At 49.5% G+C, this 15,562-nt stretch overlaps 1 protein-coding gene across 4 annotated transcripts in view; it reads right to left on the bottom strand.

The window, feature by feature from the left end:
- Nucleotides 1-15,562, bottom strand: part of MED15 (mediator complex subunit 15) — a 67,666-nt gene that overhangs the window by 47,142 nt on the left and 4,962 nt on the right. Inside the window, exon 1 of one of the 4 annotated variants that reach the window (XM_059140830.1) lies at nt 6,072-6,257. The exons of the other annotated variants lie outside the window; for them this stretch is intronic. Within the exon in view, the coding sequence (XP_058996813.1) occupies nt 6,072-6,121 (50 nt within the window). The 5' untranslated portion in view covers nt 6,122-6,257. Of the gene's footprint in view, nt 1-6,071; nt 6,258-15,562 lie in introns of those variants that run through there. 4 annotated transcript variants of the gene reach the window in all.

Raw genomic sequence — 15,562 nt, 5'->3', positions numbered from 1 at the left:
CTGACACTGGCTCAAAGTACGTGGCCCCTTGCTTCAAGCCGGGCTCCCCAACTCCCCAGCTCCAGCTTCTTCCTGGTCACCACGGCTACACCGGTCTGCCTGGTCGGGGTTCAACTGGTATCTGGTTTAGACCTGAGTCTCGGAGGGAGGACCTGACCCATCCCACAGGCCCTGTCGGAGGAGGTCCACAAACTGCCCACACTGGAAACCTGGGAAGCCCCTCTTCACTTCCCAATTCTGACTTCTGTTCCTTGAAGTTCAAACCCTCACCCCATCTCTCACTGTACCTGTGGTGGTCCTTCCTCATGGGCCTCTGTCTCCACCTCCACCACCTCCGCCAGTGCCCTAAGCCACAGGACAGTAAGAGTGGGAAGTGGCCCAGGCTATGTCCCTGCCTGCCTAAAGGGCCTTGCTCCTTACCAGCAATGCAGACAGTCATGAAGCCCACTCCCTCCCCCTTCCAGGGTCCTGCTGCTAAGCATGCTGATGCCCAACCACTGCACCAGCCTGTTAGGCCCTCTAATCGTGCTCCTACCCAGGAACCCAACTTTCTGCCTCACAGTAACCTTGTGGTCACCCTGGCCACACCTGCGGCACCTCCTGCAGGAATTGCTGGCTCAGTGTCGGTCGGCCCTGCCATCCCACGAACATCTTGAGAGCAGGGACTGGTATGCAACAGCAGTAATCAGCACCCGACAAATAACTGGTTATATTTAACACAAGGGGTGGTAATGCCATGCATTTTGATGTGCAGAACCAAGAATCAGCGTGACAGGTAGAGGGGAAACCGGGACTCAAACGAGTCCGTCTAGGCAGCAGAGGCCAGGGTGATGGGAAAGGTATGTGCTGGGGTGGGCCAAGTGCTGGGCACTGGATCTGCAGGAAGCAGACAGAGGAAGAAGGGCCTGGGCTCCAGAATCACACAGACCTCACACAGACCAAGGCTCAAATTCCAACCTGGCCACTCGCCAGCTCTGGGTCTTGGGAGAGGCGCTCCACCCCCCCCCCCCACATGTTCCTCATAAAGGAGCTCTCTGGAAGGGCTGTGGCCAGGATGAAGGGAGGTGCACAGGAGAGGCCAGGGTGTGAGGCCAAGCCTAGCCTGGGTCCAGGCTGCAGCACTCCTGTCCAGTATCTGGCCTGCTCTCCTGCCTCACCTCTACCCTATCCCCTGATTGGGAACCTCAATTCAACACCTGGAGTTGGTTCCCAGTCTTTGTAATCTGAATCTGGGCAGCATAAAGCCAAAGAACTAGCAAACTGTGTGTTCCAGGAAGGCATGCATGGGTGTAAGCTCCAAGTCCACTAATGCTCCAGCCTGCCCCTCACCACTCCACCCCCAAGCTGGTGACTCTGATAAGTAGGGTTGGTCTGAGGATTATAGTAGTTAACTGACGTCAGGCACTTGGCACATAGGAAGCAGTAGGGTGCGTTACAGAAATCAGAGCACAGTCTGCCTAACTGCGCAGTAAGACTGCATCCCAAAATACCTCCAACATTCAATGACGCTGGTGTCGCCCCCTTCCTAGCAGATGACAGCAGCAAGTGCAGGCGGCTCCCTCAGGCAGAGCTGCTGTCCCCCTGAAGCTGAGCCACGTGGAAGCATGCCTTCAAGGTGCCCAGCCGCCAAAACACTTCTCAGAAAGGGCCTGTGCACAAGTATGCTGATGGGAAGTATCCAGCGGCCTTCCCTGCCCTCCAGCTGCCCTACCCTCCCTCTGCGCTCCACCTCCCTTTGTGCTCCACTCCAAAGGGCCGGGGTTCACACCCAGGGGCCTTCCCACCTCTCCCGACTGCACTCTTCTCAACACCGCCCCTTCTCCAGGTTCAACCTCCTTTTCCATTGCTGAACATGTGCTTGCATTCACAGGAGAGCAAGGCCATCTGGTTGGTCTCCTGCTGCAGTCTAAACCAGGAAGGTTCTTTCCTCTCTGCGTCACAGACTCACCCTCCTGCCTTAGGTGGATAGGATGACCACTCATCTGTGTGAGGTTTTTGTTTTTCCCTGAGGGAGCCTCTCCTCTTTTGAGAATCACACATTCATCTACCAGCTGACCTCTCATGGGGCAGGAGTTTTGCCAGCTCTGCCTCACCCCACCCTACAAGAGAAACTTCCAGATGAAGTGGCACCTGGGTGTGCAAAGAGTCTGTTCACCCACCTGGGACAGGACCTCGGAGCCTAGGTGACACTTCGCCCAGGGTGTATAAAAGCCCCAATCATAAAAGTACCAGACAAAAACAGGAAAAGAGTTATATAATACCAGGCTGAGGAAGGTTTTCCTGAGCACACTATCAAAAGTAGATACTAGAGAGGAAAAAAGACCTTGCCAAGTTCAAAAAGATTCCTGCCACATTTTTAACCAAACATCTACCAAAGAGATAAGGAGAACGTGCCCTGATACCCCAGGCCCTCCGCAACTCAAGCCCACCCCTGATGTCCTGAGAGACAAGGTCCTTGCTTCCCAATCAGGTGCTCATGGCAGCACCCACCACTCACCCCCGCACCCCATGCCTGTGCAATGGCCCTGTATGTTTCTGAGTAAGCTCTCAGCACTTGTGGCACAGCCTAGGAATACGCCATATCTGGTAAAGCAGAGCTCAGGCCAGCACAAAAGAGAACCGTTCTGCCCTCTCTAAACACCAGCTAGGTCCAAGCATTGCCATGGTTGAGGCCTAGCCCGAAGCTTCTGCTTTCCCCCAGTGCCAAGGAAGCCCGTGAGCCTGCCACCAGGAGAAGGGCCAGGAAGTGAAGACAGACCAGAAGGAAAGCAAATCACTACACTGGCCCGGAGCAGGAAACACAGCTTTGACTTAAATTAGCCTAAGCCACAGTCTAAATAAATATGTTCCCTACAATAATTTCATTTAAAAATAAATTTAGGGGCGCCTGGGTGGCTCAGTGGATTAAAGCCTCTGCCTTCGGCTCAGGTCGTGATCCCAGAGTTCTGGGATCGAGCCCCGCATCGGGCTCTCTGCTCGGCAGAGAGCCTGCTTCCTCCTCTCTCTCTGCCTGCCTCTCTGCCTACTTGTGATCTCTGTCAAATAAATAAACAAAATCTTTAAAAAAAAATAAAAAAATAAAAATAAAAAAAATAAAAAAAAAAATAAATTTAAATGAGATAGGAACCTCCAGTTTGGCATAAGGAACTGAACCTGCACGTCTTATTTTGATGCAACTCAAAACCTCACTAAAACTACAGAAAAGGGAGGATTTTGGGTTTTTCTTTAACACAAACTCACAAAGCCAGGAAGGACTTGGAGTGATGGCTCCAACAACAGCATTTCAGAATCTGGAATGCTGATGGTCCAGTGGTGATAGGGCAAGCCAACCAAGAAAGCACAGTCCTAAGTAAGTGACAGTAAGGAGGGCTGAGAGCCAATCTAGTGATAGCCCTAGATCATCGCAAGGCTCGAGCGTGCCAGGCACTCAGGGACCAAGGGTAAACAGAAAGATTCCTGGGTGAAAGCCTTCCCCCGGCATCCCCTCCTCCACTTCACACTGCTGGGTAACTATTTCCACACCAGCAGACACCAGAGATTTATTCTCTGGAAAAGCATAAAATGGAGAATCATTCGACTTAGAGGGGCTCAACCCACCCAGCTGAGAAGGCATAGGAGGCTAACGAAAGAAGCAGACTATGTGGCCACTGAGTGTCTAGACCCACACTAACTCCTGAGGGCCACCCTCCTGCCTTTCTGTCCACCTGTGGCCTCTTCCAGTGTGGCACCCAAGCCTTCACCCTACAGCCCAGTGTCTGGAAGACCATGTTCTGGAGGAAAGACTCAGAAACTGAAGCTATGTGAGCCTCTGGGGAAGCTGGCGGTGGACAAGCCCCTCGTGTTCAGAGTGTCCACCTGTCTTCCCCATGCCCCTCTCTTAGAGTGAGCTGCCAACCAAGGGCTCCCAGACACCCTCTCATGGCAGATGAAGACCCCACATGAAAAAATGCCAAAAAACAATCTTTATTTTCCAAAGAGATAAGACACTGCATCCATTTAACAGGATTCTATAAAACAGAAAGTCAGATTACAAAAATAAAAAGAGAGAAAGGAAAAAAAAAAAAAAAGAAAGCAAAGAAAGAGTTCTTAGAAGTAAAAGCATGTCAGCGGCAAAAGGCCAGAGATAGCACTAAAGAAATCTCCCAGAGAGTCCAGTAAAAAAAAAAAAACAGAGATGGATACAGGAGATAAAGATAAATTAGAAGAAGACTGAGGGGTCAACATTCAGACACAGTGGGCAGAGGAAACACAGGGAGCAGAGGAAACACGGCTCCCTGTGACCTGATTCGCAGGAACTTTCCCTGCAGCACTGGACAGGAGCTCTGGGAGTGAGGCAAGCGATGCCTCAGCTCACTGGGAAAAGCGCTGGGCCTGCTCAGCGGCAGCACCAGAACCAAAAAAGCAGTGGGACACGCTCCTCAATCCTTGATGAAGTATTTCCGACCCAGAAGCTCCCATGCACCCAAATGGACATGGTCTCCAGAAACTGAGTTCTTCTTCAAGAAGCTAGTGGCATGGGGCGCCTGGGTGGCTCAGTGGGTTAAGCCATTGCCTTTGGCTCGGGTCATGATCTCAGGGTCCTCAGATCGAGCCCCACATCGGGCTCTTTGCTCAGCGGGGAGCCTGCATCCTCCTCTCTCTCTGCCTGCCTCTCTGCCTGCTTGTGATCTCTCTCTGTCAAATAGATAAATTAAAAAATCTTTAAAAAAAAAAAAAAAAAGAAGAAGAAGAAGCTAGTGGCATGAAGGAGAGAACCAAAATTAAGATACCATGAAATACAGAAAACAAGAAACCTAGCCCCAGAGCCGTGCATCTTGAGAGACTAAGGCAGCCACTGGCCTGTGCCCTGAGAGCTCCAGCAGGGAGGCCCAGGGAAAGAACCAGAGCTGACAGGCAGCCTGGCAGCACTCAGCACAGAGAAGAGCTAATACAAGCCTGGAAGGTACAGGAAAAGTCAGCCACAAGGACAGAAAACTGGGCACATTTTTAAGAAGGCCATTTTATTCTCGAGAAAAGAAACCAACCAACAAACAAAAACCTTGTCACTACTAGCATGCTACAAAGGTCGTCTGTAGAGTAACATTTGGGTAGGCATAAAACATAAGTATTCCTTACAGATTTACCCAGGAGGTAAAATACCGGTAGAACAGGAAGCAGCAGAGATAATGGCTATGTAGAGGGAGCTACAGAAAAGGTCAATACATAATTCATGAAACTCACCAATGTGATAACCCAAGACAGCAGCATGTGCACATTACTCAGAATCACAGGCATAGGCCAGAAGAAAGAGCAGAGTCACAGGGGAGGACTGGGCGAGTGGAGACCCACCACAGTTTCTTGGGTTTTTTTTTCTTCTTTGCTTTTGAAGATTTTATTTATTTTAGAAAGAGAGAAGAGAGAGAGCAAGCACACGAACTAGGGGAGGGCCAGAGGGAGAGAATCTCAAGTAGACTCTCCACTGGGTACAGAGCCCAACATAAGGCCGATTTCAAGACCCTGAGATCATGACCTAAGCCAAAATCAAGAGCTGGAGGCCTAACCAACTGAGCCACCCAGGTACCCAGGCTTTTTTTTTTTTTAAACCACTACTTGACTTTTATGTGTCTATATATTACTTTGATAAAATAAGAATTAAAAGTTAAATGACAAAATGCATATAAAAAGTGTGCCATAGAGAAATACTCAGTGAGTGCTGTATGTTAACAAAGGCCTCCTAGAGGTGCAGGGCTGGCTCAGTGGGCAGAGGACCATCCACACTTGATCTCAGGGTCAGGAGCCCAAGCCCCATCTGGAGCCTAGAGACTGCTTTAAAAAAAAGGTCTCCTTCAACCTTTCTCTCTTTTCTTTTTTTTTTTTTAAGACCACAAGTAGGCAGAGAGGCATGCAGAGAGAAAGGGGGAAGCAGGCTCCCTGCTGAGCAGAGAGCCCGATGTGGGGGCTCAATCCCAGGACCCTGGGATCATGACCTGAGCTGAAGGCAGAGGCTTTAACCCACTGGGCCACCCGAGTGCCCCTCCTTCACCTTTCTAAACCTTCCAGACTTAGGCAACCTGGAGACAGAATGCTCATACCTCATTGGCAATTCTGACCGCTGGAGCATCCTGAAAAGTCTACCACACATTCCACCACTGTCCCAGTGGGCCCTTGGCCAAAGGACTCTTCGGTGGGTCTTCCCTTCATAGAGTCTTTAGAAAGCTCCAGAGCAGCCTCCGAGTCTCCATTGGTGTCCCCTTCTCTCGGTTCCCCAGCAGCGGTTTACTGCCCCAGCACCCCACGTGCTTTCATCTCAGAGGCAGGAAATGAACAGACACCAATTGTTCAATCCCCAAGAGCAACCAATGTAAACACCTGGCCTCAAAGGGAGTGGGCCTTGTTGACCTCACAGGCAGCCGTGAGCATGTCTGCCAAACCGTATCCCAGACTGCGACTGCTTTCTCGTCTTTGTCAGCACCCTTCTGCATTCTGGTTCTCTGACTTTTTGAAGAAACATAAAGTGTTTTCTAACCAGATAAAAATATGTATTTCAGAATTGAACCAGCCACCTACATGTAGGAAAGAGTATTTTAGTCCTGCAGAAAGAAATTTCTTAATCATACAAACACAAGAGACTGAGAGCACTTTCTTTTTGCATTCCTCTTGGTTTGATCAAGCTCTCCAAATTCTTCTCTTAAGATTTCTCAATCCCCAAAGAACCAGATCAATGCAAGAACTACTAAAGAGAATACCATTGCCCTTAGAAGGGCATGTTATTTGAGCTGGTTCAGAAGATGACACAAGCTTTGTCATTTACTCCAATCTGCTGGTTTGCCCTCCACAGGACCAGGAGCCGAGAGGCCCTAAGATCCCTGTTTAGGTGCTGGCCTCTGGGCTCCAGGGCTGAGACCACACTGGCAACCCCAGTTCCAGCCCCCAGCACATCTCACTCACTACCAGGCAACCATGCAGTGAGGACACTCTCTGCCAGCCCAAGAATTTATTAAAATGCTTATCTCACATGATTTTGTGGTATCTGGTGGAGAGAAAAGCCCTATCTTCTACAGATCTGCACTCAAGGACTGGCAGCTGAAATCATATGGTGTCTGGAATATGATTGAAAATAGTCCAGGAGGGGGAGGAGAAGGATGGCTGAAACTGGACATATGCTGCTAACTCTCCCAAGTACCTGAGAGATCATTCTTATATTTCCACCTCTGTGAATGTTTGGAAAAGGCCATAATGGAACTTGTTATTAACAAGATAGTAAATAAAATGCTCCTCTCAAGTATGCGGGATGACTGTTCAGAGTAGCCTGAAGGGGGCTTACCCCTAAGAGTGCCCCACTGTGAGGCCGTCGTGGCTGTCACACAGGGAGTGACCATGCACCCCTGAGTCCCCCCGTCTGCAGAGTTCTCCCCAGCCTGAAGAAACTTGGTTCTCTGGAGGGCAGCAACCCAATAAAAGTCAAGAAATCTGCTCTCGCAGCAGAGGCCAGTCCAGTCCCTCACTACCGAGATAGAGCCAACTATGGGTAGAGTCCCATTGGCCAGAAGCCCAGCTGTGACCATGCTGTGCACGAACCAGGGACATAAGCACACAGGTCCCAGCCAGTCACACCCCAGGAGACAAATGCAATCTGTGCTGTGAAAAAGCCAAAACTCAAACTGAACTCGAATCTAACTCCACTTCAAAAATACTGGTATATGCATGTACTTACATATTTAAAATACATACATATCAAGGTACCTATCCACTGAAACAGGACTGGAAGGCAAAAATCAAATTGTAACCAATGGCTATCTCTGGCACAACTACCACCGAAAATATCTTCCTGTTTTGAAATCCTCTACAATGTCATCTGAAAAGCAATTAAATGCTGCATCCATTAGTCCTGAACACAGGGACTGGAACCGACGACAGAGGCAGGCCCAAGCTGCTGGGACTGGCTTCCTGTGCCCACACTGTCTTACCCCAGTCTCTCCACACATCTGCTGTGCCCACCACAGCCGCCACCAGGGCCTTCAGCTCAGCCTCCTCTGCCACCCACACCCACGTCACTCCTGCAGCTGACTGCCCTTGCAGGTTTGCTCCTTGCACCATCCCTGGCTGCTGGCCTCTCTCCTTAGAAGGGCTGACACCCCTACACACTCCACAAACCATCACCTGGTACCCCACCCCTCAGAAGCAGCAAAGGATCACAGTCCATCTCCCTCAGGGTGCATACCTGTGGTTCTCTCCTCCCTTTCTCCTGCATGTACACACACACACACACACACACACACACAGTCACCAAATTCCAAAGCTGCTTTCTGTACAGGCTCTCTCCCTCCTCAATCACCCTCTCTGTTCCCACTGCCATGGCACCCAGTAGGTCTCAAACTGGAGGGTGCTTTCAAAACCAACAAGGGTGCTTGTTATTAAAGGCAGGTCCCTTGACAATGCCAGATGTTGGCCAGGATGGCTAACAAGAGGAACTCCCCCACATAGTTGGTAGGAATGTAAATGGGTACCTACCACTTGGGAAAACTGTTAGGTGGACTACAGCCATGCTGAATTCAGGCCACACCCCTCAACCCAGCCTCAATGTTCGGCCCAGGGAGTAAGTGCATATACCACCAGAAGACATGACCCCCAAACACCCCTGGCACTGACTTCCCATAACCAACAACTAGCATTAACCCCAATGTCCATCAGGGATAGAAAAGGAAAGGAACCCGGTGGAGTCATGTCCAGACAACACATGGCATAAACAGGAACCACTGAACAGACATGATGCTGAACGCAAGAAGCCAGACACGCTGTGACTCCAATGACAGGAAATTTAAGAACACATGTATCCACGGCCCAGAAGCCAGGAGTGTGGAGCAGAATCTGTACCGGCTGAAGCACAAGGAGGAGCCTGCACAGTTCCAGGCCTGTTCCAGACACAGGCCTGGGCTACTGCTATGGGGCATCTACATGAGTAAACATTCATCTGGTGGCACCATGCTGAAGATGAGTCCTGTGTCATTCACTGAGGTGGGTTTCTTATACTACTTTAATATAAAGAAGCACCAGGCTCCTGGGTGGCTCAGTCAATTAAGCCTTCACCTCTTGATTTCAGCTCAGGTCATGATCTCAGGGTCTTAAGGTCCGGCCTCACATCAGGCTCCAGGCTCAGAGGGGAATCTGCTTCTCTCCCTCTCCCTCTCTTCCTCCGCCCCTCCCTGGCTTGTGCTCTAGCTCATGCACGTGCACGCAGAAACACTCTCTAAACTAAATAAATAATTAATTTTTTTTAAAAAAGTCTCATGTGAGACAACCAGAGCTCCTAAGCCCACTCCATCCCTGGGTTTGGGCTGGAATGGCCTTGTGCCTGAACTATGAGTAAAAAGCACCTGGAGGTGATTCCCTCTGCACTTTCATAGGTGTGAATCCTCCCCAGCCTGAATCAAAGCAGACCCGTAGCTTCTGAAGGGCCCAGGGTTATCCATCATAGACAGCTTCTCAAGGCAAACCTGGCATTCTTTCTACCTTACAACAGGAGCTCTGTCCCACACAGAGTGGCTCCTCAAACACCACCTCTGATGAGGACTGAAGCAAAGTTTTTTCTGGCTTTTTTTTTTTTTTTTTAAGATTTTTAATTTATTTATTTGAGAGAGAGCCTGTGCACAAGCAGGGGGAGAGGCAAAGGGAGAGGGAGAAGCAGACTCCCTGCTGAGCAGGGAGCCCTACGGAGGCTGATCTCAGGACCCCGAGATCATGACCTGAGCCCAAGACAGACAGCCGACTGACTGAGCCAGCAGGTGCCCCAGGACTGAAGCAAAGTTGGAAAGGGGTGGGGAGCAGAAAGGAGGACTGTGAGGAGGCACAAGAGCCACCTCTTAACCAACAAGCACCCCTTCCACACCTCCAGACTTCCCTCCCTGGACTGGACGCAAGTGGCTCAGGTCAAAGGCTAACCAGGAGCCGGGTCACTCCTGTTCCCCACACCTCCAGCAGAGTCCCAGGCAGAGAAGCCTGTGTAGCCAAGCGCTAAGAGGAAACAGGGTCCAGACGGAGGAGGGAGCAAGACAGAACTCGGCTGCTATTCGCCAAGTACGAGCACCAAGACGTGTATGAGAGTACGGGTAAATAAGAGGGATTTAGTACTCTATACCATCCTTATGACTCTGCATGTTTGGAACAGTCGCAAAATAAAAAGCTCAAAGTAAGGATAACGGGGACTTCCAGAGGTCAAACGTCTTCTCCAAGGACTCACTGACCTAAGTAACAGCTACTCAACCCTAAAGATACTTAATCCATTTGATCAGCGATCTTTATTAACCCCCACCAGGTTAGCAAGAGAGTCATTGTTAAAGTGGAAGGGATCATCTCCCTCTCAGGGCGGGGTTCAAGATAGTTACACCTGGGCTTCTAGTGTAGCCTCTTTGTTCTCCAGGACTGGGTATTCATTTATTTACCTGTTAAAGAGAACCACCTCATAACCACTGTGGACTCCCGGTCTTCAAATCTTCAAATAAATGTCTCCAATTAAAAAAAAAAAAAGGCTCTGAATGAGAAGTGGTTCAATGTGGAGGAGCACTGATGAGAGAAAGCCCTGGAAGGCCATCAGAAAAGAAGCCAGCACTGTTTTCCACCACCCTACCTGTGATTGTGATGCATCTCTTATCCAAGCCAAGGCACCATGCCAGGAGCTCAACGAGATACAGAAGTGTAAGATCAGGTCCTACACTCAAGGAATTTATAATATTGTTGGCAAGGCAAATAAATAAATAAATAAGAGTGTAAAAACAGCAAAAAACTGCCACGAGCTGAGCCATCAGGGTCCAGGAGAAGATGAGGCCAAGGCCAAACCTCCAACGGGGAAGAGAAAGAACAGAAAAGAGTGAAACCAGAGGGCCTGACATGGAGGAAGGAGCATCTGGCTGGGGCTCTCATACCAGCATGCAAGGAAGGCCATCTGGAAGGACAGTTTCAGACTGAAAGGAGAATGCTTCCAAGCAGGGGCAAAAAGAAAAGAATCATCTTAGGAAGGCTGTGATGGCACTCAGGGTCCTGTTGAGGGAGGACACCCACCCTGAAGGCAAAGCACATGTGATTTTCCACCTTATGGTAGCTATCTGTGGCCACAGCTCCCTCCTCCTCATGTGCAAACAGGGCCCACCTCTTCTTCAAGACTTCTGACTACAAAAGGAACGTATGTTTATTGTTAACAAAAATACACATGTACTGAAAGTTACCAAAAAATGAAAATTATTCAGATAACCAGCTAACAGTGTCTATTTAACAAAATTCATTCCAGGGGCACCTGGGTGGCTCAGTTGGTCAAGCGTCTACTTTTGGCTGAGGTCATAATGCCAGGATCCTGGGATCGAACCCCAAGTTGGGCTCCCTGCTCAGCAGGCGGTCTGTTTCTCCCTCTTCCCCTGCTCTTCCACCCACTTGTTTGTGCACTCTCTCTCTCAAATAAATACAATCTTTAATTTAAAGAAAAAACAGGGCACCTGGGTGGCTCAGTTGGTTAAGCAACTGCCTTTGGCTCAGGTCACGATCCCGGAGTTCTAGGATTGAGTCCCGCATCCGGCTCCCTGCTCCATGGGGAGTCTGCTTCTCCCTCTGGCCTTCTTCCCTCTCATGTTCTCTCTCACAGTCTCTCTCTCTTAAAAAACAAACAAACAAACAAACACCTCACTCTGGACCATGTGTTCTGCTTGCTAACCTGCTCTTCTCAACACTGACGGGTTATAGAACATCTCCCATGTCATTTTTTTTTTAAGATTTTATTTTTAAGTAATCACTACACCCAAAGTGGGGCTCAAATTTACAACCCTGAGTTCAAGAGTCGCACACTCCACCAACTGAGCCAGCTAGGTGTCCCTCCCATGTCATTTTTTGGTTTTTGGAAGACACTAATTTATTTATTTTAGAGAGAGAGAGAGTGCATGCGTGAGCAAGGGCAGGGGGAGGGCCAGAGAGAGAGAAACTCAAGCGGACTCCTCACCAAGCAGGGAGCCTGACACGGTGCTCAATCTCAGGACCCTGAGATAATGACCTGGGCCAAAATCAAGAGTCGGAAGCTTAACTGACTGAGCCACCCAGGCACCCCTCTCCCATGTCATTTTTTTTTTTTTAAGATTTTATTTATTTATTGGACAGACAGAGATCACAGGTAGGCAGAGAGGCAGGCAGAAAGAGAGGAGGAAGCAGGCTCCCCGCAGAGCAGAGAGCCAGACGTGGGGCTCGATCCTGGGACCCTGGAATCATGACCCGAGCTGAAGGCAGAGGCTTTAACCCACTGAGCCACCCAGGTGTCCCTCCCATGTCATTTTTAACCGCAGCACTGAACCTGCCCTCTCCAGCTCCCACAACAAATCTAATCGAGCTCCATTGCTGGCTTATGCCCCCCTGTCCCACTCCTGACGTGATGTGAATATGAGCATCCTCACTGCAACAGTCTCTGAACACTCTTCTGAGTGTTGCCTTGGAGGAAATGCCTAAGGAAGTAGACATTTTAAGCTTACTGGAATAAACAGTATTGCCAAATGGCCTTCCAGAAAAATGGCCTCATTTACGTGCCTCTCGCAGCAGCTTGTGAGTCATTTTGCCTGTGTCTTCCCATGGTGTTAAGACTTTCTCCAACTTGGGGGGCCAACTGGCTGGATCAGGCAGAAAAGCATGCAACTCTTGATCTTGGGGTTGTAAGTTCGAGCCCCACATTGTGCGTAGAGATTACTTAAAAATAAGGGGCACCTGGGTGCTGAGCTGGTTGAGTGTCCATCCGACTCTTGCTCTCAGCTCAGGTCTTGATCTCAGAGTCGTGAATTCAAGCCCCACACTGGGCTCCACAAAATGAATGAATAAATAAATAAAATCTTAGGGTGCTTAGCTGGCTCAGTCAAAAGAGCATGGGACTCTTGACCTCAGGGTCATAAGTTTGAGCCCCACGTTGGGTGTAGAGATGACTTAAATTAATAAAACTTATTAAAATAGGGGCACCTGGGTGGCTCAGTGGGTTAAAGTCTCTGCCTTCGGCTCAGATCATGATCCCAGGATCCTGGGATGGAGACTTGCAACAGGCTCTCTGCTCAGCGGGGAGCCTGCTTCCCTGCCCCTATCTGCCTACCTCTCTGCCTACTTGTGATTGCTGTCTGTCAAATAAATAAAATCTTTAAAAAAAAAAAAAACCTTATTAAAATAAAAGGAAAAAAATTCCTTTTTTAAAAAACGATTTTATTTATTTGGCACAGAGAGAGAGATCACAAGCAGACAGGCAGGCAGAGAGAGAAAGAGGAAGAAGCAGGCTCCCTGCTGAGCAGAGAGCCCAATGCGGGATTCAATCCCAGGACCCTGAGATCATGACCTGAGCCGAAGGCAGAGGCCTAACCCACTGAGCCACCCAGGTGCCCAGGAAAAAAACTCTTAAAAAAAAAAAAAAAAAGACTTTCTCCAACTCTGAAGTGAACACCCATTAGGTTAAACCAGTATCACCACAGGGACTGAACAGGCCTCTGGAGCTGCTCGGGAATCCACTTGCCACAGCATTCCTTGCGACGCGGGATTCCCCACAAGGGATTCAGACCGGGGGAAATGAGTGTTCAAACAATTCAAGTGCAAAATGGTAACTCTTCACAGAATGTGTGTGAAGAGGAGGGAGGTGGCGGGTGGCCTCGCGTCCAGGAAAGGTGAGTGGGATGGGACTGCAATGCTGAGCCATGGGAGGGATGGGTCTCTCAGGCGAGGAAACAAACAGGATGCAGAACAGCCAGGGCAAAGAAGAGCTGGGCTCTTCTGAGGATCCACACGCAGCTAGTACAAGGGGCTGCAGACCCTGGAGGAAGGAATCAGGCTCAGAGTGGAACCCACAGGCAGTGGGCGGCCACTCAAACATTCCCAGCAAAAACATAATTGGGGGCAGGAGGTGGAGTCCGTGAAGCAAGAATTGATAGCTTGAAGCTGAATGTGGATACATGGGCATGGAGTCTTTAAACTACTCTACTTGGGGGGCACCTGGGTGGCTCAGTGGGTTAAAGCCTCTGCCTTCAGCTCAGGTCATGATCCCAGGTTCCTGGGATCAAGCCCTGCATCTGGCTCTCTGCTCAGCGGGGAGCCTGCTTCCTCCTCTCTCTCTGCCAGCTTCTCTGCCTACTTGTGATCTGTCTGTCAAATAAATAAATAAAATCTTAAAAAAAAAAAAAAAAACTACTCTACTTGGTTTTAGGATTCAAATTTTCCATTTTGAATATTTTTAAAATGCATTACATTCCTTAAAAAATGTACCCTCTGGTATGTAATCAACATTATTGCCCTGAGGAATGCTTTAAAGTGACAGTGACAGAGGGAGATGATTATGTGACCACCAGGGAATGCCCCACACAGAGCCTGGACTAACCACAGCCACCCTGTTACAAGCGGCAGTAAGAGTTGGAAGACTTCCGGTGAGGAATGCTATAACGGCTGAAGGTGTGGTAGGTGGGTGGGGTCTCTTACTAAAGGGAGCTGGTGAGGTCAGGAGGCTCTCTATCGGCTGTGCGGAAGCCAAAGATCATCGGAGGCTTGCTGGCTGGCTCTTCTGCCACTGTGTGGGTCCCCCTCACCCACACGGAGTTGCTCAAATTGCCAGAAGGATGCCCACTGGCACTTGGCCTGGGTTAATGTCCAGCTGCCATTTCCCTCTACTTCTAAAAGGTACTACCTCTCTTTCTAAAATTAAAAGGCAGTTTGCCTCTCTTGTCCTGCTGGGGTTCAGCATGCATTCATTTCTAACAAGCAGGGTATGACTATAGTAACAGTGACCTCTCCTCTACACCTCAGTTTCTTCATCTTAAAAATGGGAGTAACAAATACATTGAGTGACAGCGCAAATGGGAAGTCAATGAGCTAACACATAACACAGGTCAACGTCTGCGGCGGGGGTTCATGTCAGCTGCTGTCGTTGCTGCTGTGGAGAAAGTTCTGACCCCTGAGCAGATGAGGGCCCACATCCCCTCAGGTCACTGTCACTTCTGGTCAAGAGGCAGTAGGGCCGAGGTTCAGGACTCTAAAGTCAACGGCTCCACAATCACTTCCTGATTGCCATCAGGGGCACTAAGGCTTGAAGGTGGTCAGAGAGATGGGCCCCTGGCCTCAGGGAATGGATGTATAGGGGTGGATTATACACAGAAGGCTGCAAGCCAGCCCAGTTGTTTAATTACCAATCAGGCTATGAAGCAAGCAGTGCGGCTCAGGAGTCCGCACTGGAAAACAAGGGCCAGAATCACACTAGCAGGGCACAGGGCCATTGGGAGGCCTGAGTGGAATAAGCCACAGAAAAGGCTCAGCCAAGACTCCCTCACATCTGCTTGGAGGACAGAACATAACCCACACAGGGTACCTGTGTGGCTCAGTCGGTTAAGTGTCTGCTTTGGGCTCAGGTCATGATCCTGGGTCCCAAGATGGATCCCATGTCAGGATCCCTGCTCAGAAGGGAGTCCAAGTCTCCCTCCCCCTCTGCTCCTCCCCCTGCTTGTGCTCTGTCTCTCTCTCAAATAAATAAAATCTTAAAAAAAAAAAAAAAAAAGAACATAACCCACAGGCAGAATCTAGACATGCAAGTTTCAGGCTCCCC

This window comes from Mustela lutreola, chromosome 11 (genome assembly GCF_030435805.1).
Source record: "Mustela lutreola isolate mMusLut2 chromosome 11, mMusLut2.pri, whole genome shotgun sequence".
NCBI classification, from domain to species: Eukaryota; Metazoa; Chordata; class Mammalia; order Carnivora; family Mustelidae; genus Mustela; species Mustela lutreola.
This window is presented reverse-complemented; position numbering and strand designations above follow the sequence as displayed.